Source organism: Scylla paramamosain, chromosome 19 (genome assembly GCF_035594125.1).
Source record: "Scylla paramamosain isolate STU-SP2022 chromosome 19, ASM3559412v1, whole genome shotgun sequence".
Lineage (NCBI taxonomy): Eukaryota > Metazoa > Arthropoda > Malacostraca > Decapoda > Portunidae > Scylla > Scylla paramamosain.
In genome coordinates this window covers 15,279,945-15,303,598 of record NC_087169.1, presented here as the reverse complement: position 1 = coordinate 15,303,598, position 23,654 = coordinate 15,279,945, and the positions used below count along the sequence as shown (strand labels likewise).

At 41.2% G+C, this 23,654-nt stretch overlaps 1 protein-coding gene across 1 annotated transcript; it reads right to left on the bottom strand.

Moving 5' to 3' along the window:
* Positions 1 to 793: 793 nt before the first annotated feature.
* On the bottom strand, positions 794 to 8,132 carry LOC135109489 (galactosylceramide sulfotransferase-like). The gene is made up of 7 exons (XM_064020868.1): positions 7,900 to 8,132; positions 7,567 to 7,671; positions 7,270 to 7,443; positions 2,688 to 2,831; positions 1,997 to 2,165; positions 1,613 to 1,702; positions 794 to 1,483 (listed from the first exon to the last, which is right to left on the bottom strand). The coding sequence occupies exons 2-7, from the start codon at positions 7,572 to 7,574 to the stop codon at positions 794 to 796; spliced, it is 1,275 nt and encodes a 424-aa protein (XP_063876938.1). The 5' UTR covers positions 7,575 to 7,671; positions 7,900 to 8,132.
* Positions 8,133 to 23,654: the final 15,522 nt, after the last annotated feature.

The following is a 23,654-nucleotide window of genomic DNA, read 5'->3' as shown; positions in this document are numbered from 1 at the left end:
TTTTCATTGGCTTGATAATAGTGATAACCTGCATGTCAGCCATAAGTAAATTGATAATTTAAGAAAACCACTTATTTCAGAAAACAGTGATCATTTGTTAATCATTGGATAAATGAATATACTGATTAACAAATAAACAAAAGACCGACCTAAGGCTAACTACACACCCTTTCCCCCCCCCGTAAGAGAAAACCGTAAGATATCCTTGGACCGTGCACAGTTACCGAGCGTGCGGAGATCAACCCGCACCATCCATGCAACGACAAACTCTGCCGCAAAGCGTTCTAGAATAGCGTGGAAGCGTAAGAAACGCTTTAGATGGAACTCTATTTACTTATTTATCTATGTATTCCGTCCGGCAGACTAGGTTGATCTGTGGTAGAGGCAGGGCGCAGTATATCTATTATTATTTTTCTGCATGTTTTGTGCATTGTTGCAAGTGAAGCGTACAGTTATATATATATATATATATATATATATATATATATATATATATATATATATATATATATATATATATATATATATATATATATTCTACCGCTTTTCAATAGTACGAGTAAAAAAAATCATGTGAAGCAAGCTCAGGGGCGGGTTCACACGTCCGTGGACGAGTAATGCGTTTATCAGAGCCGTCACTCTTAACTGGAGCTGCTATCTACCCTTCCCTCGGACGGGCGAGCGCAGTCGCCAATATGTGGCAGTGTACTCTCACTCCTCCAAACGTACGTGTGAAACGGACAGTGTGAACCAAGGAGGTTATTGTGAACACGGCATCGGGAGGCCGCGTGCCTCACCTAGGGGACACCACCACCTGAGAGAGATTGCCCCGCCACCCCCTCTCTACCCACAGCCTCTGCCTGTCCCTCACGTCGTTCAGCATGTCGTGCTCAGTACGGACGACATCCACACAATCCTGAACGTCTCGACGCACCGTCACCCTGCCCACCACTCCCACCCACTCCATGCCCTTCTCAGCCCGCAGCGGACTGTCCTCATTCACCACACACTTCTCCGCTAGTCTCTTGTTGGCATCCTGTACCGCCGCGAGCTCCTTCGCCATCCTCACACGCCCAAATGCTTCTACTTTCTTCTCAAAGACCTTAAGGAAATACTCGTAGATTTTAGCATCTGGATAACTAAGCTGCAATAACTTTTCCCGAGTATCAGGCGCAATTTTATTGGTGGCAGGCTTCCCCTTTCTGAAGTTGATACTGAGGTAAGCCACGTCGTCAGCAGTCCAGCACATGAGGTCCTTCAGCAGCACCAGGGACTCGTCATATCTCTCAGCCACCATTACTAGATCGAAGGTGGAGTTCAGCTTCGTCAGGATCCTGTCCATGTCGGTAGGCGTCAGGTCCTCCGCCGAGCCGTAGCCTAAGTCATAGAACATCTGGTGAATACCGTACACCTTCGCTAGGCGCCAGCGAACCACCTTTTCGTAGGGGAGATCAGCGAACTCCTCCAGGGGCATATTGTAGAACTGCAGGAAGAGACAGAAGGAGAATTTAAGCGCACGCGCGCGCACGCCCGCATGCATGCTTGCATGCATGCATGCATGCATGCATGCACGCACACACACACACACACACACACACACACACACACACACCTTTTCCATTTCAAAGTATCCCCACAAGGATTCAAACTGGGCCACTGGTTCTCTCACAATGGTAATCCAGGAAGCGTCTTTCCTCAACACCTGTAAAGAACAACCTTGCAAGAGTGAACACGTCATATTTTTCTCTAATGATTTCTTGTTCAGCCTTTCATTTAGTTTTTACCTGGTTTACTGTTATTGCTTTTCTATTTAATTAATTATACTCTTGTTTTCCTACTATTACTACTACTACTACTACTACCTACAACCACCATTGCTAGTACCACCAGCAACACCACCACCACCACTACACCTGCCACTATTAAAACAACAATAACAACAGCTGCTGCTACTGCTACTACTACTGCTACTACTACTACTACTACTACTACTCACCTTAGCGACAGACTCTGCATCCAGCCTCGTGTGCACCACCATCATGTTGTACTTGCCGTTAGGAGTCCTCAGTGAGCGGGGCAGCATCCACTCCTTGAAGGGCCGCGGGGAGCCCAAGTAGTTCCCCGTGCTGGGCAAAGCTTGGGTCAGTCCGTGTTGCTTCCCGTATCTGAAAGAGATTATACAGAAACGATGTTTTATTAGGTGGCTTGCACTTACATGATATAATAAGAATAATCGATTTAATTCATATTTGCAAGCTCTTATTGGCCTAGTTTTGATATTTTGTCAGTTGTCAGTACAAGCGGGCGGGTTAGCCATATTAAGAAAAAAATACGTTAGTCTAGCAAAGTCAAAAAGAATATATATGTAAAACAGAGAATAATGTGAGAGAGAGAGAGAGAGAGAGAGAGAGAGAGAGAGAGAGAGAGAGAGAGAGAGAGAGAGAGAGAGAGAGAGAGAGAGAGAGAGACATTAAGTCAACTTTCCATAAAACAAGATTCTAAAATAAATCACCAATAAACAACAACAAAAAAATAATTAATAGATGAAAAAAAAAAAAAAGACAGCGACAATAAAGATCTTACTCTTCATTTCCTCAAAGTCATTCCTCCATCTGCTTCTCGCTCCCTGAACATCACCAGTCAGCAGTGTCGCGCCTGAGCCGAATAGCACTGTCAGGGCAGCTCACCTGAGGAAGATGCGCTGTGTAGTGGAGGAGGCACACTTGTGGGTCTTGAGGAACACCAGGTCGTGGCGGGGGCGACAAGACTCTTCTGAAATTTCCTTTAGCGACGGTGGAAGAGGGGCAGGAGGCGGGACGGTCGCTTGCAGGCTGAGGACGGAGAAGAGAATAGATTGTGACGAAAATTTCCAGTATAAAGGAATCCAGTGGAAGAAAGTAAGGGAATATATATATATATAAAAAAAAAAAAGATTTAACAATTGTAATGTAAAGTGTTGCAAAAGGAGAGAAAGGATTGTGACGGAAATTTCCGTCTACAAATACGTAACAGTCGAATGGAGAGAAATGAAGGAAGAAAACTATAAAAAAAAACAAAAAGTGTTGATATGGTAATGTAAAGTGTAGCAGGAGAAGGGAAAGGCTTGTAGCGAAAATATCCTGTTATATGTGAAAGTCGAATGGAGGGAGGAGAAGGAAGAAACTTAAAAACAAAAGGTGTAAGTACAGTTATGTAATGGGTAGGGTGCTATATCGTTATGCACCAAAACAACCACAGCAGCAGCATGTTTTGACTTCCACTGTACAATTATCACACAACTTAAAAAAAAAGATAATTGATAAAGGTAGTTGTTTCTCTGTATCTCCCTCGCCCAAGTGTAGTAAACTCGAACTACAAAGTAATGGAGCCATTGCGTACCCTTGATCCACTCTTCTGATCCTTGGTGGATTAACTTATCGGCATGTAATAGATTCCACATCAAGGGTGGCGAAAGACATTTTATAGGAAGGCGATTAACCAGAACGATTCATACCTTTCGGCTGCGCGTCTTCTCCCAGCCGTCATGACGTTACTGCTGATGACGTCACACGAACCGTTAAAATACGTGCGTACGTATTTCAATTTGAAAATGACTCCTCGAAAAAAGGCAGCTAGACTCGATTGCTTTATATATTCTGTCTTGCCATATACTTTAATTAATATCGCGAATATCACGAGATTTCAAGCTTGATGAATAAAAAAGAAATATAAACAAATATAATCTGGAAAATATTAGAAGCTTGACCACCATTAAAATCACTGAAAAATCCACCCATTTTGACTTAACAAGGATAAAAATGCGCTAAAAAATATGAACTGTTTTTACAAACAATCTTAAGTTACTTAGCTGAAATAATGATTTTCTTTTTCAATAAAATGTTAAACATTTGAATCTAAACATGCGTATAAATAATTATAATATCCACATGTATACCTTAACAGAAATAAAATAAATAAATAAAAATCATGAGCAATTTCTAAAAGCAATAACAAACTTGGTAATAAGCTGAATTAAAAAGTTCCTTAAACGTTTTTCAAAAACAAGGACCGAAAGAAACACTCTTTACACAAAAACAACTACGAAATCAACATATTTCACTTAACATACATATGGCAAACGCTTAGAATATAACTCAATATTTTTAGAAGCCATGAAGGCATACTTATAAGCCGAACTTCAATAATTAATAAAAATTGAAAAAGTATTGGAACCCAACAAGCTCAAGTCAATCATGGGGGCCGGCTCAGTGAAGAAAACGATCGTCATTTTGGCTAACTTACCTTTCATCACACCTAAATCAGGCAATGGCGGATATATCTGAACAACGGATGTGAAGACTTAAGATGTGGCTTCATTTTGTGACATGTTTGACTTATAAAAAGTGAGAGATAAATCAAATAATGGCTGATATATACGTAGGGACGACCTTCTTGCTCCTCAGTTGATCCGTTTTGTATCAATATCTAGCTAATTATCTGAATGTTCCAAACTCAGATGTGAGGAATACCTAAAAATAGATAAATAACCTTATTCTAGGAAATAGAAGCTAGTAGTAGGAGAAAGAGGAACGGAGGAAGATGTTATGGTGAAGTTGATGAGGTTGACTGAGGCGAGGTTGTCACCGCTGTACTCACCCTTTCGCTCCTTGCTATTTTTTTTTTTTTTTTTTTTTTTGGTCGGGGGGAGGCTTGAGTTCAGTAAGAGGTTGTGCTGATGTGAAACACCAGTGCGTTCAGAAACGCTTTGCTCTCTCACCGCAACTATTTTGAAACCGTTTCTTCTTTTCTTAATGTAGAAATCTTGTTAATTTGTCACTAGAACCGTAACAACACTCATAAAAACCCGTGTCACTTCAAGAAGAGGCTTTTGAAAATAGCTGAGGTGTGTCCAGAGATGTTTCAGTGTATGATCCCAGATCACTTGAGTAAGAATCAAGATGCCGCCCGAACGAGCTGCAGTCCCGAGCACCACCCACCCACAGCCCACCCGTTTGGCCCCACCTACACGGACTGGCGCAAGGAAGGCTAAGGCTGGTGCCACTGAGGTGCGGCAAAAGTTGATATATCATATATCAAGTGTATGATTTTAAAGGAAAGTTTACAATTACAGTAACAGTAATTACTACGCAGGTATGTATAATTAATTTTCTCCTATACATATATCGTATTATAAATATTAATATAAATATGAATATTATTCCTGGCTTCCCACTTTCCTTCCCGCTAATGTAAACCAACTGATAACAAACCCCTTAACTAACCAACTACCACTTCACGCACTAGTTTGCTCGTTACAATATACATGTTACTGCTTATATGCGATATGAGAGAGAGAGAGAGAGAGAGAGAGAGGGGGGGGAGGTTAAGAATCATAGTAGAAAGGTGTGAATCGTTCAAGTTGATTGCCTTCCTGTAAGTCAACCACCGCCTTTCATATGGAAGCTTTTACATGCGGCAAGTTAACTCACCGATGATCACGAGACAGAAGACGGAGAAGAAGAGCACGTACTGGTCCCGTCACTTTATAGCTCGAGTTTGCCAGTGAAACAAATAAAACGGGCACAGGCAGGTTTGCAATGCACGACATATGGAAGAGTACGTGATCTTAAGACCCATAGCTCCCGTGGCTTTGGTCCATAGTACACCTGTCGGGGATAACGGACGTGACGCGGTTCCCCTCCCCTTCGCCATTCCCACGCTGCGACAGGTTATCTGGTTGCATGTCAGGAACAATGAGATAATCCACAAGTCACCATCAAACACGAGGGTTTGGTGGTCTGGTGCTGCTTTAGAGAGAGAGAGAGAGAGAGAGAGAGAGAGAGACGGTACTTTGTTATGCCTTTAGAGAAGTCAGTCGTTACGGTTTCGAGCAAAAAAGGCTACAAACGAGAAGAGAAGACAATTAATAACTGACGAGGAAGGTACCGTAGCCCCTACAGTCGCCACCCCCCACCCTCTTTCTCTCTCTCAGTAACGCAGACACTGATTTAAGAGCAGGCGTAATACACGTTCCAACCTAGTCGGTGGTGTTTTCTGTTATTTTCGTCCAACACTACAGTTATTTGTGCAGACATAACACACACACACACACACACACACACACACACACACACACACACTTTACTATCAATACCGCACAAAGAGACTTCAAACCTATTTGTTTTTACGCCAATCACATCAAGAACACCCCATCACAAGACAAAAGCTCATATTTTGTAGCGATTCTCAAACATTTAGGATCATCATTCGGGCTGTTTTTAAAGACCAGAGATGATAAGTCGGATTCTCGTGGTTGTTTTTACCAATGACGATGCAGAATCTTTGTTAAACTATGACTACAAGAAGAAAACCACTGTGAAAACTAGACTTAGTCCAGATAGAGGCTCTTGAAAGTGGTAAATATGAGACAGGAAGGTGATATTACCGTCCCAGGATTCCGTACAAAATGACACAGCAGAACTGAGGCATAACGAGGGATAACTGTCATCGCCGCACAAATCACACACTAGATGCGCATACAGCGGTGTGGAAACTTGACTCCTCACTTACTCTCCTGTACTCTATACTCTTGGATCCCTTAATCCGTATCGTTGACAAGGAAGAGAGGATCGAAACATGTGTGTGGAAAGTCTATCTTTTACTTGTTTATCTATCTTAATTAATTTTTAGGAAAGTGAGGAGTAAGGAGTTTTCTTTGCACTGAAGTTACGGCTCATTTCTTGTCATCCATAACCCTTTCACTGCCATATGCAACAATTCTCAGCACTAAAGGTAATGTATGGGATCTTTATAGCGCATCTACAGGAAAGAATGGTGTAAAAAGAATAGATTTTGCAATTTCCAGCCGCCAGTATAATGTTTAGAGGTGGCAGTAGAACAAGAAAAGATGTCTCAGTGGTTAGTATTTCAGGAAAAATGGGCCAAATAGTAGTAAAAGAGTTAAGAAAACAAGTGAACCTAACAGTGACAGTTCGTGGAAAACTAGAAGAGTAATGTTATTAGAAAGCGGGAAAGAAATAGTTAAACAGAAGGAAAGTAATATAGTGATATATAGAATTGGTCGAGAGATATACAATAACACACAAATATACAGGAGAAAAAAAAAAAAAAAAAAAAAAAAAAAAAAAAAAATATATATATATATATATATATATATATATATATATATATATATATATATATATATATATATATATATATATATATATATATATATATATATATATATATATATATATATATATATATATATATATATATATATCTTACCTGTCTTGGAGGGATTTCACGGAGGATGACGACGATAATGACGAGGAAGAGTCAGAGGAGGGAGAAGAGGGGGAGGAAGATGATGGAAGTGGAGGGAGAAACACCACCACCACCACCACCACCATCATCACCGCCACTATAACACTCCCGCTCGCTGTACGCCTCCTTGCACACCTGCGTGGAAAGATTATTAGTATTAGTTCACACGTGTGTGGCATTTCGGCACTATTGCTCCTATTCGTCACCATTTTGAAAACTTTACCGCTGATGCTCTGAGTGTTTCTGACTTGGCCTCACCTCTGCATGGCGTGACTGCCCTCCACCGCCTTGGCGCACACGTATATTACACTCTGTGTGTGTGTGTGTGTGTGTGTGTGCTGCAGTTTCTCTACTTCCGGACGTCTGAAATAAAGAAATACTTCTCCTATTACTACTATCACGACAACAACAACAACTACTACTACTACTACTAGTATTTCAAAAATTGTTACTTATACTACCACTACTTCAAAAACAATTTGCTATTTCTTATACTATTACTAATACCTACCTACTGATGCTACTACTGCTTCTGTAACAATTGCAGTAATACCATTAACAACAACAACAACAGCAACAACAACAACATACACGTCACAGTCAGGGGGAGCGCTATAACAGTAGTAAAAACACTCCCATGGTTTCCGTTATGGTGCTCTTCTTTCTCTCGGCCTGACGGCACTACTCTTCCGCCGCGAGGATCTGCTGCGGGCCAAGCGAGACCACAGATGACTTATGGGTTTGGCGGAGACATTCCCTACTCTCCCCGCCTCCTTCCGCTACAACGACTGGAGGAACACTGGGCGGAGGACTGTCTCTGTCTCTGTGCTGTACTGTTGCCATCTCTGCTGCAGTTTTCCATAGTTACCTTCAGTCTCTGCAATATACAATGAAATTGCACTGTAGCTTATGTAGTTCAGAAAAAAAAAAATTACCGAATTTCTGATCCACGAGTTGCCGCGGAAACCTTTGAAATATTATAGAGTTGTTTGCATCTTCTGTCCGTGGAAAATTAGGTCGTTATTGAAAGCATAAATAAGTACTACTATATATTGCAGTAATACATAACATAGTGATTCCAAGCTGCTTATGACATGCAGTGTAGCGGGTGACATACGACCTGCAAGAAATTCACAACACACACACACACACACACACACTAATTGTAAATACCATTCATACTTGCGAAACCACACTTACTTCACTCACACGGATACGAATAAAGTGAATACGGGTGTTAATTCGTTCAAACCGTGAACCAATCGCACATCTTTTAATTTCTACAATACTATTGTTGCTATCGTACAGTAGTGTAGTGTAGTCAAGAGCTAACAACATGTTATTGTTAAATTGGTATGTGTTTACCAGGAGCTTGTAAAGTTTCCCCTAATTTACCTATAATTTTCTATGATCACACACTGTACAGGTATAACTAGATTGTTTGTCTTTTTCTTTATTTGGTTATTGCTTCACTCCACCACCATGTGACGCTATGCAGAGTTGCCAACACTTTACAAAAATGCTATAATATCCATTAATTCAGTTACTGCACTATAAACTTAGTACAAAAAAAAAAAAAAAAATATACAACTTTACAGTAAGACAAGGTAAAGAATTTCGGAGCACCGCTGTACATCACTGACGGGCTCACCACGACCCTGGGGTTCGGACACACACACACACACACACACACTTGTGTGTCTTATGATACTAATATTGTTCACTTAAGAAAATTTCATAAGGTATCATCTCTAATACACTTGTCTTTCATATCATAGCATGTGTCCTTCCCTAATAGTTACTTAAAATTGTGCAATTAGACCTTACTTTGACGGGTATTTTGTAATGTAACTTTAGCCAGTCAACTGTTGCGTTCGTTTGATTTCACTATTCCAAACCTTAAATTATGACGATGTTTGTCCTTGCTCTCAACTCACTGTTTATAATTTGCTTTCTGTTGCATGAACGATTTTGATTCTTAAATGCTTTACCCTTTGTAACCGTGCGCTGATCGCTGGATGACGGAGTGTGGCGCGCACTTAACAACCACAGCGATGTTTAAATAGATTATATAACTTGAAAAGACCAGTGAGCATTTATCAGTTTCATCTTCAAAATGAATCTCTTCTGAACTTCATTATCTAAGAATTCTAGAAATTCTAAAAAAAAAAAAAAAAAAAAAATGAAATTATACCCTCCTGAAAAAAATACGAAGGAAACATGTATATTAACTATTTAGAATGAAAAAGCTAATGGCATATTTAAAGAGTAATAATCTTGCATCTCGTATCATGTAGTTATAAAAGTACGCCGGAACGAATGTAAACCTGAACCAGATTACTGTGGAATCAGTGCATGGGAGTATAAAGAGAATTTAATTTCTCGACGATTCTTCTATTACAACCACCACCATTGCCACTACCATTACATATACTACCACTACCACTTCCATCATTACAACAACAACAACAACAACAACAACAGCAACGACAACAACAGGAATCACAATCAACAGTACGGTAGTTTCTGGACGGGTCTTCTTCGGTACAGGAAATTTTTCTAAAGGTATGCGGGGAGAATCCACCCCGTGCTCCTCTCCCCTGCCTTCTTTGGTGAGGGGCGGAGCGGGAGGGAAGGAGGTTACTGAATAATAAGGGAACAACGTTCTTGATAAATCCCTCCCCCTGGTCTCCTCCTCCCCCGTCTCTCCCCAAGACAACTTCCCCCCTTAGAGAGAGAGAGAGAGAGAGAGAGAGAGAGAGAGCTAGATTGGAGTGTGTGGGACAAGAGACCACTGTTTGATGCAATATGGTGTGTGTGTGTGTGTGTGTGAGTGTGTTGGTACTATTACCAGTAATATCACTGTCACAACCACTACAAACATATTACTACTATTATTACTACTGATGCTACTACCGTCATCCTTACCACCACCACCACCACCATCACAACTACTATTAAAATCACTATCATTACCATCTCAAGCACTACCACCATTTCCCCTACAACAAAAACAACAACAGTGACAACAACAACGGCAGCAGCAGCAGCAGCAACAACAACAACAGCAACAACAACAACAGCAACAACAACAACAACAACAACAACAACAACAACAGTTACAGCCATCACCCAATTTTTCAAACTCCCTGCTGCATTCTTTCGCTGCCAGTCTCGTTTCACTTGCATTCTCTGTCCTCCGTGCCCTCCCCCTCCTCCTGCAGTCTAGTCCCCTCACAACACTGAAGTGACCACACCCCTAAGTTACTTTCTAAACATGCCCCCGTCCCCTCGTGCCCCACTCAGTCACCCACTACCTCCACTCTACCTCTTTCTCTCTTTTTTCACTCTCGCCTCTCCCCCTCTGCATCCTCCCACTTCCTCTCCTCTCAATACTCATAAAACAGGGCAGACTTCATTGAAAATATACGTAAAACATTCGTAAAGCACCTGGATGCATGCAACTCCTCGAAGAAACACAACATATTATCAGAAGCAAAGGTTAAAGGACAAAAACTTCTGTACTTTAATGGTGAACATGATCTGTTTTTGTCCCCCAGTTCACCCTGACCCATGCCACGGGGAGTGCTTGTCCACCTGTAGTATGGCTAGTCAGGGCACTCGCTACCCTGAGCTGGAGACGCCCGAGGGAAGGGAAGAAACATGAAGGAAGGAAGGGGGTAGAGATGGCATGGGGAAGAGCATAGTTGTGAGGTTATACAGATGAGATGTGGGTATTGTGTTTTGATTATTTTCTTGTCCTTTTTTTTCTCTTCCTTCTGATGCTCCTTCTTTCCCTTCCACATCGCCGTGTGATCTCGCAGTTCTGGCGCTATAAACTCATTCAGTCAATCAGTCACTCAGTCAATCTATTTCTTCCTCCATTCGTCATACTACTACTACTACTACTACTACTACTACTACGACTACTACACGCATACATATACACACGTAGCTATAGCCAACAAGACTAAGGTTAATACACGACAGAAAACTCTCAACTAATATTTTCCTGGACAGTGACAGATCGGCCAGCGCTACGAGCACACAGTCACAGTGGAAACAAGGGAAAGTGTTAAACTCAGCAATGAAATGGAGTACAAGGTGGAAGGTCATGCGGAGATGGATTAGACTGAGAGTGTGAGGATACTGCGACAAGCTAGAGGCAGGTGGTGAAGGGAACACAGGATGCGGGATGAGTACTTTATTCATAGTTTTGCGGTTGCTTCTTCATTCCTCTGAAGAAGCAACCGTGAAATTAGGAATAAAGTACTCACTCCCTAGTTCGTGTTCCCTTCACCAGCTGCCTCCAGACTGAGTGTGTTTGGAAGCCTGGCCATGTTTGGGAGCGAGAAAGGGGACCGTCGTGTACCTCAATGACATCCAGAACTGAGAAACTGGAACACGCGAGGAGGGCAGGTGGCAGAATATGGGGATGTGTTTGGAAGTGGAAGTAGCGCTCGTATCTAAGATGTCGGATTCGTGGTAAACAGAGCATAGGCGTCATGTTCTTCGCAGCCGTCCAGACACGAGTGGTGAGAGTGATGCAATGTATGTATATAATAAGTGGTAAAAAAAAAAAAGTAAAAAAAAAAAAAAACTGTGGAATTTATATCTTGAATAATTTTACACACTTGTCTTAGCAGAATGTGGAATTATTGACTCTCGGCTAGTTAAGTGAGATTGCATGAGGCCATCTAGATACCTGAGGTGTTGGTTCATAACGAGGGTATATCTGCTGGCTGACGTAATGCTACTAGTAAACTACATACGTGTGTGACAACAGGATAGAATAGAGGGCAGGATAGAATACGAGAACAGAATGTAATAGAGAACATGATATAATGAAAACAGAATAGAATAGAGGACAGGAAATTACAGAAAACATGATATAATGAAAAGAGAATAGAATAGAGAACAGGATACAATAAAAAAAAAACATGGTACAATGATAACAGAAAAAAAGAACATGACAGAATAAAAAAAAAATAATGAAAACATGAAATAATGAGAAAATGACAATAGGTAACATCGTAGAATAGGGAATACGAAATAAAAAGGAATAGAATGTAATACCATGGTAATATAATAATTCACAACAGAAAACAGACTAGAATAGAGAACAAGATGGAGGGGGGGACAGGATATGGCAGAGAACACCATAGAATATACATGTCAAATTATGTAAATAGTTTGAAGATGAAAATTTTGTAGGGATAGTGTAAACGATAGTAAGTGATGGTGTCAAATGAAGCAAGAAAAGAATAGTTTATACTGTATGTATGTAAGAGTTCCGATTTATAAAAGTATGTATGCAGAGGCTGTATAATTTTTTTTTTCTTGTCGTATTATGCTATGGGTTGCATAATACACACAAACAGGTAATTTACGCGTATAAGTCACCTGTTTAGCATGATCTTCAGTGTGATCAGAACTTTCTTTTGCAAAGCTCCACACCATCAGGTCCTACAGAGCCATGGGATACTCTACAGCTTTAAAACATCAATAAAGACGAAGAAAGTCGCTGAAAAAAAAAACGCAAATGTAACAAAGAGATTAACAAATTTACTGGACTTTTTCACGTGTATAATATGAAAGACAATACCGGGCGAGTAGATGAGGTGTGTTTCGATTCCCCCCCTCCCCCCCCCCAAAAAAAAAGCATTTGATGAAGCTCCCATAATAGCACTTACTAAAGATGAACTAATTATCACCTGACTTAGAAAAACTTAATTAACAAACAAGAGCAGGTAAACGTGATCTTAACCTTCGATACAGTGATTAGTGAATATTGGGGTTGTAAAAAGAATGCCTGAATGTTGTTCCCGCGCCACACACGAGCGGCATAATCAATAGACCACTTCGCAATGACCCTCCCTGTTCGTGTCCACTTCTTGTGTTGGGTGTGAATGTTGCAATTATGTGCTTATCGTTTTTATTGATGATAATGTTCCCGTCTGTGTGTATGTCTCTCTCTCTCTCTCTCTCTCTCTCTCTCTCTCTCTCTCTCTCTCTCTCTCTCTCTCTCTTATATTTCTCCCTTCTACAAGCATGAAAACACGATATATGAGATTTTTTCATGTAAACAAACGAATGAATATATAATGAAATGAACTACTAAATGCATCGATTAATAAAAAAGAAAGAAAACGAACAAGAGAAACAATAAAACAGGAAGAAAATAGTAACAAAGACATTAAGAGTTTTTAGCAGATGATTCAATAAAAGAAAAAAAGAGACACTGATCACATTCTCACGCCAGGCTGGACACACACACACACACACACACACACACACACACACACACACACACACACACATTAATAGTTTTCTCTTTATCATAATGCTCCCTTCAACATTTTCTCTCGCTGCTCCTATTTATTACCAGCCACGGACGAAGCAAAATAAGACACAAAAACGAAAGAGGGTAAGGCCGTTTGACTTTATATGAATCTATTTAAGGAATGAAAAAGAAAAAAAGAAAAGAGTGGAGGAGAGAGAATCAAAAGGTGAATGTCATTAGGTGAGGAAGATTTGAAGTAACGGTTAGCTATGAAATATCAAGAGAGAGAGAGAGAGAGAGAGAGAGAGAGAGAGAGAGAGAGAGAGAGAGAGAGAGAGAGAGAGAGAGAGAGAGAGAGAGAGAGAGAGAGAGAGAGAGAGAGAGAGAGAGAGAGAGAGAGAGAGAGAGAGAGAGAGAGAGAGAGAGAGAGAGAGAGAGAGAGAATGAGAGAGAGAGAGTGTATGTGTGTGTGTGTGTGTGTGTCATGTGCCTCTTTCAAATCTTCACCAACATCTTCCTTCAACACCCTCAGACACACAAACAAACACACAAGTTCACCATAGCAGGTCAGCAAACAGCAAACCTCATCTAGAATAACACAACCTGACATAACCTGACCTTACAGACCAGTCATTATGCGAAAGTACGAGTCATAACAATAACATGAGCAAGAAACTCAGACTAGATTCTAACAGGTCAACCATTTTTTCACATTCCTACTTCACCTTCCTTCCTTGTTATCTTCAGTACCTTTTTCACAAACTAGTTACTCTCATCACTTTTAAACCTACTCCAGTTTTAATTGTATTTTTCCTGCTATTGACTTTTTCCCCCCCAGCGTGTCTAATCGGGCCTTGTCATGGACGTATGTGGCCAGCTGTGCTATGCCTAACTATTGTGTCCTTATTCTGAAGTGCTTTGTTCTCCCATATGGATCAGTTTCAAAGGCCTCGGGTTCTCATGATGTTTTTCTCCTGCGGGCAGTATGGAATGCTCATTAAACTATCACCAGAAACATGAAAACTCTTGCAAATCTCGATAATTTTCATTAGTCTGTTACAAGTCGTGGAGATAAGTCAATAAAACGTTTTGAAATACGTATCCAGGAAGGAGGACCACGAGACTGTCCCTTTCCACAATTTCACTCCCGCCCCAGTTCAGCTCAGCATCTCGTCGTCACGCCCAGGAGAAGACGGGGCTAAGAGTGTGAATGATGTGTGTGTAAGTGTGTGGAGCTTTGTCTGAACCAACTATAATAGCGTGTGATTGCCTGCCTGGTATGGAGATAATTTGACACATTTTTTTATCCTTGACTACTGGACGGACCGGTGATATCTTCTCATAGTCGTCTCGTCCTGGCAGGTTCTTTTCGAGTCCCCGATAGTGCATCCCGTCTGTCGCCTCCCGGATAGACAAGTTGGCTCTGTAGCTTTGTGGTTTGGCGAAAATGTCTTTTTCCTGGTGTGTCTTATGACCTTGTGGAGGGTCTTGATGCTTTGAGGTCGTAAAGTGTGCTTGCAACTATCTTGTCATAATTATTTCTCTTGAAAGATTAAACGCTGGCCTTGTTTTTATTTTTGATTTCGGAGCTGTGACTTATGGGATTTTGAATGTGTGTGTGTGTGTGTGTGTGTGTATGAGAGAGAGAGAGAGAGAGAGAGAGAGAGAGAGAGAGAGAGAGAGAGAGAGAGAGAGAGAGAGAGAGAGAGTAATATAAAAAAAGTATAAATAGCTGATTTCTTCGAGCGAATACGAGTATGTAACAAAAGAGAGTAAGAAGAGAGCAACAACAAATTAACAAATGCAACCCCTTAAAATAAATAATAGTAAAATAAGCAAAAAAATAAAATAAATAAACAAATAAATAGATAAATACAAATAAAATAAAATAAATAAATAAATAAAAATACAATCTTATGCTGCAATCAAGCGTAAACCAAACAGTCAATCAGGACAGGTGTGGCGGCACGAGTCACGCACGCGAACACCTGCCCGCAATTCGCCGCGTCACCCGGTATCCCGTTTGTCCGCCCACGAGTCTGTCCACCTTGCCGGGGAAATCTGAGAACAGTTTCACTCCCGCCCCAGTTCAGCTCAGCATGTCGTCGTCACGCCCAGATGCTGTTCATGGACGATTTGCGAAATGTACTTTTACACAGGTAAATAACACTATTATTGATAACAATGACTTCCCCTTTCTTGCATACACACAAAGAGAAAACAGTGTTAGGTGCTCGTGTTGCGACAGAACGGATACCATATTCAGATTAATGTAATTGTTGGAGGAAAATACGTAAATGTGGAGGATGTGATCAGCAGTGTTTCGTAATTCAGGCACTTCGATACGAGGGAGGTTTCAAGACACTTCTTTAATTCTGGTTCATCCTTCTGGCGTTTTTCTTTAGAGACAAGCATTTTCAGTGGGACTTTTTTCCTACCTTCTTTTTTTTTTTTTTTCTTTTTTTTTTTTTAATTGTTAGCCCCCGGGAAGTGCCATTCATGCATCAAAAAAGTTAATCTAAAAAAATAATAAGATGAAAGACAAAAAAAAAAAAAGAAAGAAAAAAACTGTACATAATCATATTACAGTAAAATTCATGAGTATTTGGTTTTGTGTGTTTTTATGAGTACCTTTTAACGTCACTCATGCTGAAGAAAAGGTTACGCAAGAACGTTCCTATATCGTAAAATAGTTTCATGTTTACACCTCATCATAATAAAGAGATCACGTTTTAAGGTTAGAGTGATTATGTGCTACGAGATTGCTGCCTGCGCGGTGACGCCTATAATGGGGATGCATGCTTAAAGTCATCGTGTTTGCGTGCGTGGAGCTTAAAGGTCTTTATGTGTAAGTTATGCAGAATTATGTGTGTGGCAATAGTGGTCGTGTGTGTGTGTGTGTGTGTGTGTGTGTGTGTGTGTGTGTGTGTGTGTGTGTGTGTGTGTGTGTGTTACGGGAAGAGAGAGAGAGAGAGAGAGAGAGAGAGAGAGAGAGAGAGAGAGAGAGAGAGAGAGAGAGAGAGAGAGAGAGAGAGAGAGAGAGAGTATTGCTTATACGTAATGATCACTAGTTTTCACGAATAATAATAAAGATTCAAGTATGCGTAGAAGAAGAAAAAGAAGAAGAAGAAGAAGAAGGAGGAGGAGGAGGAGGAGGAGGAGGAGGAGAAGAAGCAATTTATATACACCAATAAAAAAAACAAAACAAAAAAAACCCGAGAGAAAAAAATGCACAGAAACACACACACACACACACACACACACACACACACACACACACACACCAATAAATTAACAATACAAACAGGCCCAGACCATTACATAAAACTTCTCACTAACTATCGTAATAATTAAGCAAGGTAAGGAGCCCACTTCCCAGCAGCCTTGGCGGGCGTGCTTAGCTAAGGCGGGCAGGTGAGGCAAGTAAGCAAGGAGATTCCACTTTTTACCTGCGTTACGTGAATCTCCCTTTTAGGCGTCACCTGGTGGGGCTCTGACCTGTGTGAGGCTCGTGTGTGGTGTGTGTGTGTGTTTGTCTGTTCGTTGGTTGATGGTAATAATGGTAACTACGACGATAACGATAACGGCAGCAACAACAACAACAACAACAACAACAACAACAACAACAACATCAACACAAACAACAACAATAACAGTAATAAACAACAACATTTCGTCTTCACTAACACAAAGTTCTCATGCAGACAAGAATCGCGGAGGGAGAGGCTGAGATGAGGAAGAGATGGTGGTGATGGTTATGGTGATGATGCAACCTGTCTCTCCCTATACGTGGCTAAAAGTTCACAGGGTTGTTGCTTAGTGCATTGTCGCGGGATTCCAGGGAGGAGGAGGAGGAGGAGGAGGAGGAGGAAGAGAACGATGACTTAAGTAATGTCGAAGAGAACAGGCGTCATCCATCCTCTTCTTTGGTTCACTGGGAGACTCCATGGGGTAAGGTATAATCACCATTGTAACTAAGGTGATCTGCAAACCATGCCCCCAGCTTCGCCCCCTTCCCTTACTGGCGGGGCGGCTGACTGGCGCACGCACACTATTCCTTATAATATTTAAGACGTTAGGCAAGTCAGTCATAATACTGGCGAAAAATAAGCAACATGTTTTAGAGTTTTCCAGTCATCTCACCCATTAGCCTTGGCGATTTTATGAAATATCAGTAAGAAAGGAATAATAATAATAACGAAATATTAACAATCTAGAAAGTTATTAAGAAAAAATATATACTTCGTTAATTCATTCACGTGACTGTCGACACGCGCCACGTCTCCAGTGGCTGAGAATCCACTTCCTGTTTATCTGTATATTAGCTGATTTGCTTAAAAAAAAAAGTGTCTAAGGGTTAATACTTCGATATTAACGTTGTTTTCTTACTGAAAAAAAAAAAAAAACAGCGCAAGGCGACGGTGATTGATAAGGTAATTGGAAAATGTTAAAAAAAGAGGAAGTGACAAAAAACTTAATGAATGCTTTAATCAGATGAACTGCTGAGAGAGGGACGAGGCAGTGGACGTGGCCTCTAAACCAAGGAGTTTGATAAAATTTAATTAAACCTCCTTGCTCTGGATTAGCCTAGCCTGCAGCGACTACAGTGCAAAACCTGCCAGGTGACATAGGGAAGAGGAGTGGCAGCAATGTTAGGAGCAACACTGCGTCCGTAGCTGCTGTTGCCCCAAGATTCAATCCATGACTTGAAAAACCCTCTCGTTTAGGAAATTGTAGCACTTATTCAGAAACTGTCAAAGGTGATTGTTCCTTACTGACTGTGAATGAAAAGGGAAAGGTCAACACTGAAATTTAGTCTTGCTTAGCAACGTAAGCATTCAAGAAAAGTAAAGGTTTGTTAACATGCGCCGCCAACAAGTCTCTGCAGAAGCCAAACAAAACCAGGTGGATTAATTCAGCATATCATTGTGTGGGTAACTCTAATTACTATAATTTATGTAGCTTTCTATCATTCTTTTATTGAATAAGTAAATTAAAAAATAGAATTATGTAATTAGATTGGAGAATAAAAGGTATGAAAGTATGAGAAAAAAAAAAAAAGCCAGAATATAAACGTTATTAAGAAAGTGTCAAGCCGTCAAGGACGTCTGTTATGTTTAAAGTTATAACAAAACGAAAAGAGAGATGAACTTTCACAACAAGATAATTTCCTGTTATGATCAAGAATAACACTCGTGCCTCATAATATTATACATGAATTTCGTATCGTGAAACAACCTTAGCTTGAGATTGCACTACTGGATGTAAACAAACCCGTCAGTCCCCAGCACATGCGCCGACTAGAAGCAGTTTACTACGAATATGTGTACGTACCTCTCCACTGCCGCCCCAACACAGCACCAGGGACACGCACACAGCTGAAATGGACCTGAAGAAATGGAAAGTGCACTATTGTTTTGTTAGATTCCGTTTCCTAAACTCAGTAGGACACTAATGTTTGGTCTTGATCTTAATCTGTCTCGGCCGCTGACTATTTAATTTTTCTTTTTAATGTTAATAGTGAGTGTATGTGTCTGTGTTTCACTGTGCTAAATGCAGCATTGTTATCTCAGGGAATCACTGGAAATATTTTACAAATCAGTGTGCGAAAAGAAAAGAAGAAAAGATAAAATTTATAGGAATCCCGTTGAACCTCCAGTCCTCTCACACCTGACTGACCACCTCTATGTCCTCTATATAGGTAAGTACAGTCTGTGTTCAAAAATGCTTGAACCTTTTCGGCATATATACATAAAAATACCAAACTTCATCTCTTAATCATTGCCCAAAATAACTCTATAAGCATTTCTGCCACTCCGCTGTGGAGGGCAGTATACATACCATATTAAATACGCTAGTGACTACTGGAAACTGCAGGCTTACTAGCGGGCACTATTTGGTATTTGTAGTGTAACTTATTAATTAGCGGATCACATTGCTCGTCTACAGCCTGCCCTCAAAGTCGTCCCCCGCCCCGCCCCGCCCTCAGCAGTTATTAGGCTATCTGGCGGCGAGTGTTATTTACAGGTGAACATTATGGGGGGGAAAAAATGCATAAAAAGTGACTCACATGTACAAGAAATCGTGATGTAATCATATGAATGTAAAAAAAAAAAAAAAAAAAAAAACCGGAAAAATGGTTACGGTTATAGACAATTGAGGATATCAGAGGTTTTTATAATGACATGCTTGAGGTTGACAAAATCTAAATTGAAATGTAACTTTATAATATTTAAAAGGGGGATATTGTCTAAAGCTTCCTAAAAATGACGTAAAAAAAGCTCCAGGAGTATCAGGAATAAAACATACTCACATGCTTCGTTTTAAGTTTTAGGTTTAGGTTTAAGTTTTGGGTTTGATTTCACAGTGCTCTGGTAAACTTCCTAAGTGAAATAGAGTGACTGTGAAAACCTTACTGGAATTCCTGTAATTTCATAAGAGTTTATTTTGCGGTTGAATTTTGTGGCATCGGCAGATTGGAAGTGTTTAGGACACACATCAAATTATAACAAAACGAGGCAACAAAGATAAGAAGGCGAGGTGTCACATTCAGTAGCTTAGGTCACTGAAGTGATGAAACTGCACTTACTTGTCTTCCTTATAAAAAGAAAACGGAGGCTGGCAGTGGTCCCAGCGGCCGCCTGTGCACGCAACTCCATCCCCGTGATGTCCCCGCCCCGGTGCTCGTGGCCACGCACACTATGAGGTAATCTAGGTCGAGGAACACGTTTTCACAGCTTCCCTGAACTCTCGCTGCGCCGCCATAGACAAGCAGTAATGAGTTTAATAACAGCATTGATTGTTGGCAGCAATAATTAGCATCATTACTACTTCTAGTCAGGAGCAAGACGACCTGCCGCACTGGTCCTTAAAAATAATCACATTCTCTTTTCAAGATCGTTACTGAGGACCTTAAATTCTGACAGCGATGACTTCCTCTCGACGTTAATGAAATGTGCTGCAGGTTTAGAACATAACTTTGAGACACCCCTGATGTAAGCTCCGCACTGTGAGTTTGTGCTACTTGTGTTTTTTTTTTCAGCTGCTTACTACTGCAGTTGCGGATGGCGTAGCGTTCCTTTATTGTCTGCACTCTACACTGACAGCACAAGGAGCGATGGAAGAGTTCAAAAATATTAGTGGCTCCATCTTTATATCTTCACAGTAAAATTGCTCAGCCTTGCTCGATTGAAATACAACGCGTCATTGCTATCAGAAGTCATAGCGTTAAAATGACTAGTTACATTACTTAATCAAGAAGAAGAAAAGGAAGTAAAAAAAAAATAAGATGATAATTAAGAGTGGAATGTGTTGTTACTATATTAAAGGTTTCTGCCACTGGAGACTGTAGTGTTTTCTTTTTGTTATAGCTGTCGTATTTAGTACAAGGTGTTATGCTTAATCTTTTTCCCTTCTTATGATGGCTGGATGCTCCGTAGTGTTTCTTGCTGTCAGTCCTTGCCCTCCATTGACTTCCTTAGTGCAGATAAAAACAAATTCACGACGAACAACCTTTGCTTTGTCTATTAATTTTCTCTTTATTCTCTCTCCCTTTTTTATGTAGTCGCGTGCTTGCTTTCTTTATTGGATTGAGAGAGAGAGAGAGAGAGAGAGAGAGAGAGAGAGAGAGAGAGAGAGAGAGAGAGAGAGAGAGATAATAGCAGGTCTATGTCTGTCTGCCTGTCTTTTCCCTGTGTGTGTGTGTGTGTGTGTGTGTGTGTGTGTGTGTGTGTGTGTGTGGACCTGACTGTCTGGCTGTCGGTCCGTGTATTTTGCTTCTTTCTTTGTCTGTCCGTCTCTCTCTCTCTCTCTCTCTCTCTCTCTCTCTCTCTCTCTCTCTCTCTCTCTCTCTCTCTCTCTCTCATCGCAGCCTCATTTCTGGATCCCTGTCAGCCGCACGTTCCTCTGTTTACGTTTCCATTTCCGGCCTGATGAAGTAAGTATATTAGACTATGCTAATTAATGCTTCCTTTCTCTTGTTCCACCTTGTCTTATTTTCCCTTCGCCTCCCTGACCTCCTGCCTCCTGCCTTGGTTATACTGGCATTCCGGGGTGCCTCTGCCCTTGTAGGAATGCCGTCTGTGTCACGTGACCTTGAGAGAGAGAGAGAGAGAGAGAGAGAGAGAGAGAGAGAGAGAGAGAGAGAGAGAGAGAGAGAGAGAGAGAGAGAGAGAGAGAGAGAGAGAGAGAGAGAGAGAGAGAGAGAGAGACCAATAGCGTTAAAATGACACACACACTCACACACAGTAGTAGTAGTAGCAGTAGAAGTAGCAGAGCTAGTAATAGTGGTGGTGGTAGTAGTAGTAGTAGTAGTAGTAGTAGTAGTAGTAGTAGTAGTAGTAGTTGTTGTTATTATTATTGTTGTTATTGACCACAACTCTACACACACACACACATACACACACACACACACACACACACACACACACACACACACACACACACACAGCATGTTTGTCTTCCAAGGAGGATCAAAATCGTATAAACAAGAACGCTGGAATGACAGCCAGGAATATTAGAGGAAACATTGATGAAAGTTGTTGAAAGTGTTGATTAGCTGAATGAATACTCGATAAGATAATTGAATGAATCGAGTTATGTATTTGAATATTCAGGGATAATTACCGATGACTTGAGCTAGATGGAGTAAGAGATGGAAGACAAGGTGGAAACATAGCGAGTGGACTGGAAAAATGTATAAAGTCTGTGTTTAGGATTAAAAGGGAAAGTTTCAAAGGCCACGTTGGGAGTAGTAATGCATTGTGAAGGCGACGCGACAACAATGAAGAGGACTGGGATGAAAATTATTGTTGTAAAGGAAAATGATGATGGTTCGGTGATTATGTGTGACGACAGTGAAGGGTAAAAGTCATTGTCACCTACATTGTCCCCTCTGCCCTCCATGAATTGCTTCCCTTCATAAGTCACCGTCCTCCTTCACACATGTCACTTTCATTACTCTATATATCATGTTCCTCCCTCCACAAGTCACTTTCATTTCTCAATATGCTACTTTCTTCTTTCCACCAGTCCCTCCTTCCACAACTCATATTTTTACCTTTACTACGCCACGTTCTTCTCTCTACAAGTCAATTTCCTCCCTCCACAAGTCATATCCTTACGTTTACTACCTTACTTTCTTCCATCTACAAGTAATTTTTCTACCACCACAATTCATCTTCATATCTTTATAATCTCACTTTCTTCTCCCTAAGTCACATTCCTTCCTTCAGGTCCCCTCTCTTCCCATAAGTGATTTTTCTTCCCTTCACTAATCTCTCTCCTCCACAAACCACCCTCCCACCTCCACATCTCACATTCTTTCCTCCAGTCACGCTCCTCCCCTTCAAGTCGCTCCCCTCCTCAGTCCCCTGCCGCGTCACTAAGTCCACACAGCAGCGGCTCCCCATCTTGTTGGTCGCGTGTGGCAGATTAATTTGTCTAGGCCATTTATGTTGTGGAAAGCTGCCTCGCCTTCCGTCACGTGCACATCTGAAGGTCAAGAGCCGCCAGGTGCTGAGGGTCAGGGTCACTTGGTAGCTGACGTAGCGGGTTAGATTGTTGTGCTCAGCAAGCCCGCACGGAGCTGTTTACCTTTTCATTCTAAGTGTGGTAATGTTGTATGTGGGGTGACTTTTTTTTCACTTTTTTTTTTTTTCTAAGTTACTGGTGTGACATTTTTACAGTAGTTGTTAGTTGTATGTACGTGAGTCATTTCCAGGTCAGGGCTAGGTGTGAGGAAAGCACTGCGTGTAGTTACAGAAGGGTTAAAAAACGAGACTCATAATTTGCACACTACATAATATTGCTTCAATGAGCCGTAAGTCACAGCAGAGCGCCACCTGAAATGGTCGTGCGATCAGTGAACCTCAGGGCGGGTGATGGAGCCCTCTAAGCTCTCCCCCACCCTGACATCCCCGACACCCCCGACACCCTCCCCGCGGCCCCGCTTCGGGGAACGCGCTCCTCCCCCACCAATGCTCACGGGCGGCTCCAAATCCTCCCTCGCCACCCTCGCCGCCATGGCCTCCCGGAGCGTCCCCATTCACACCTTTTTTACCAC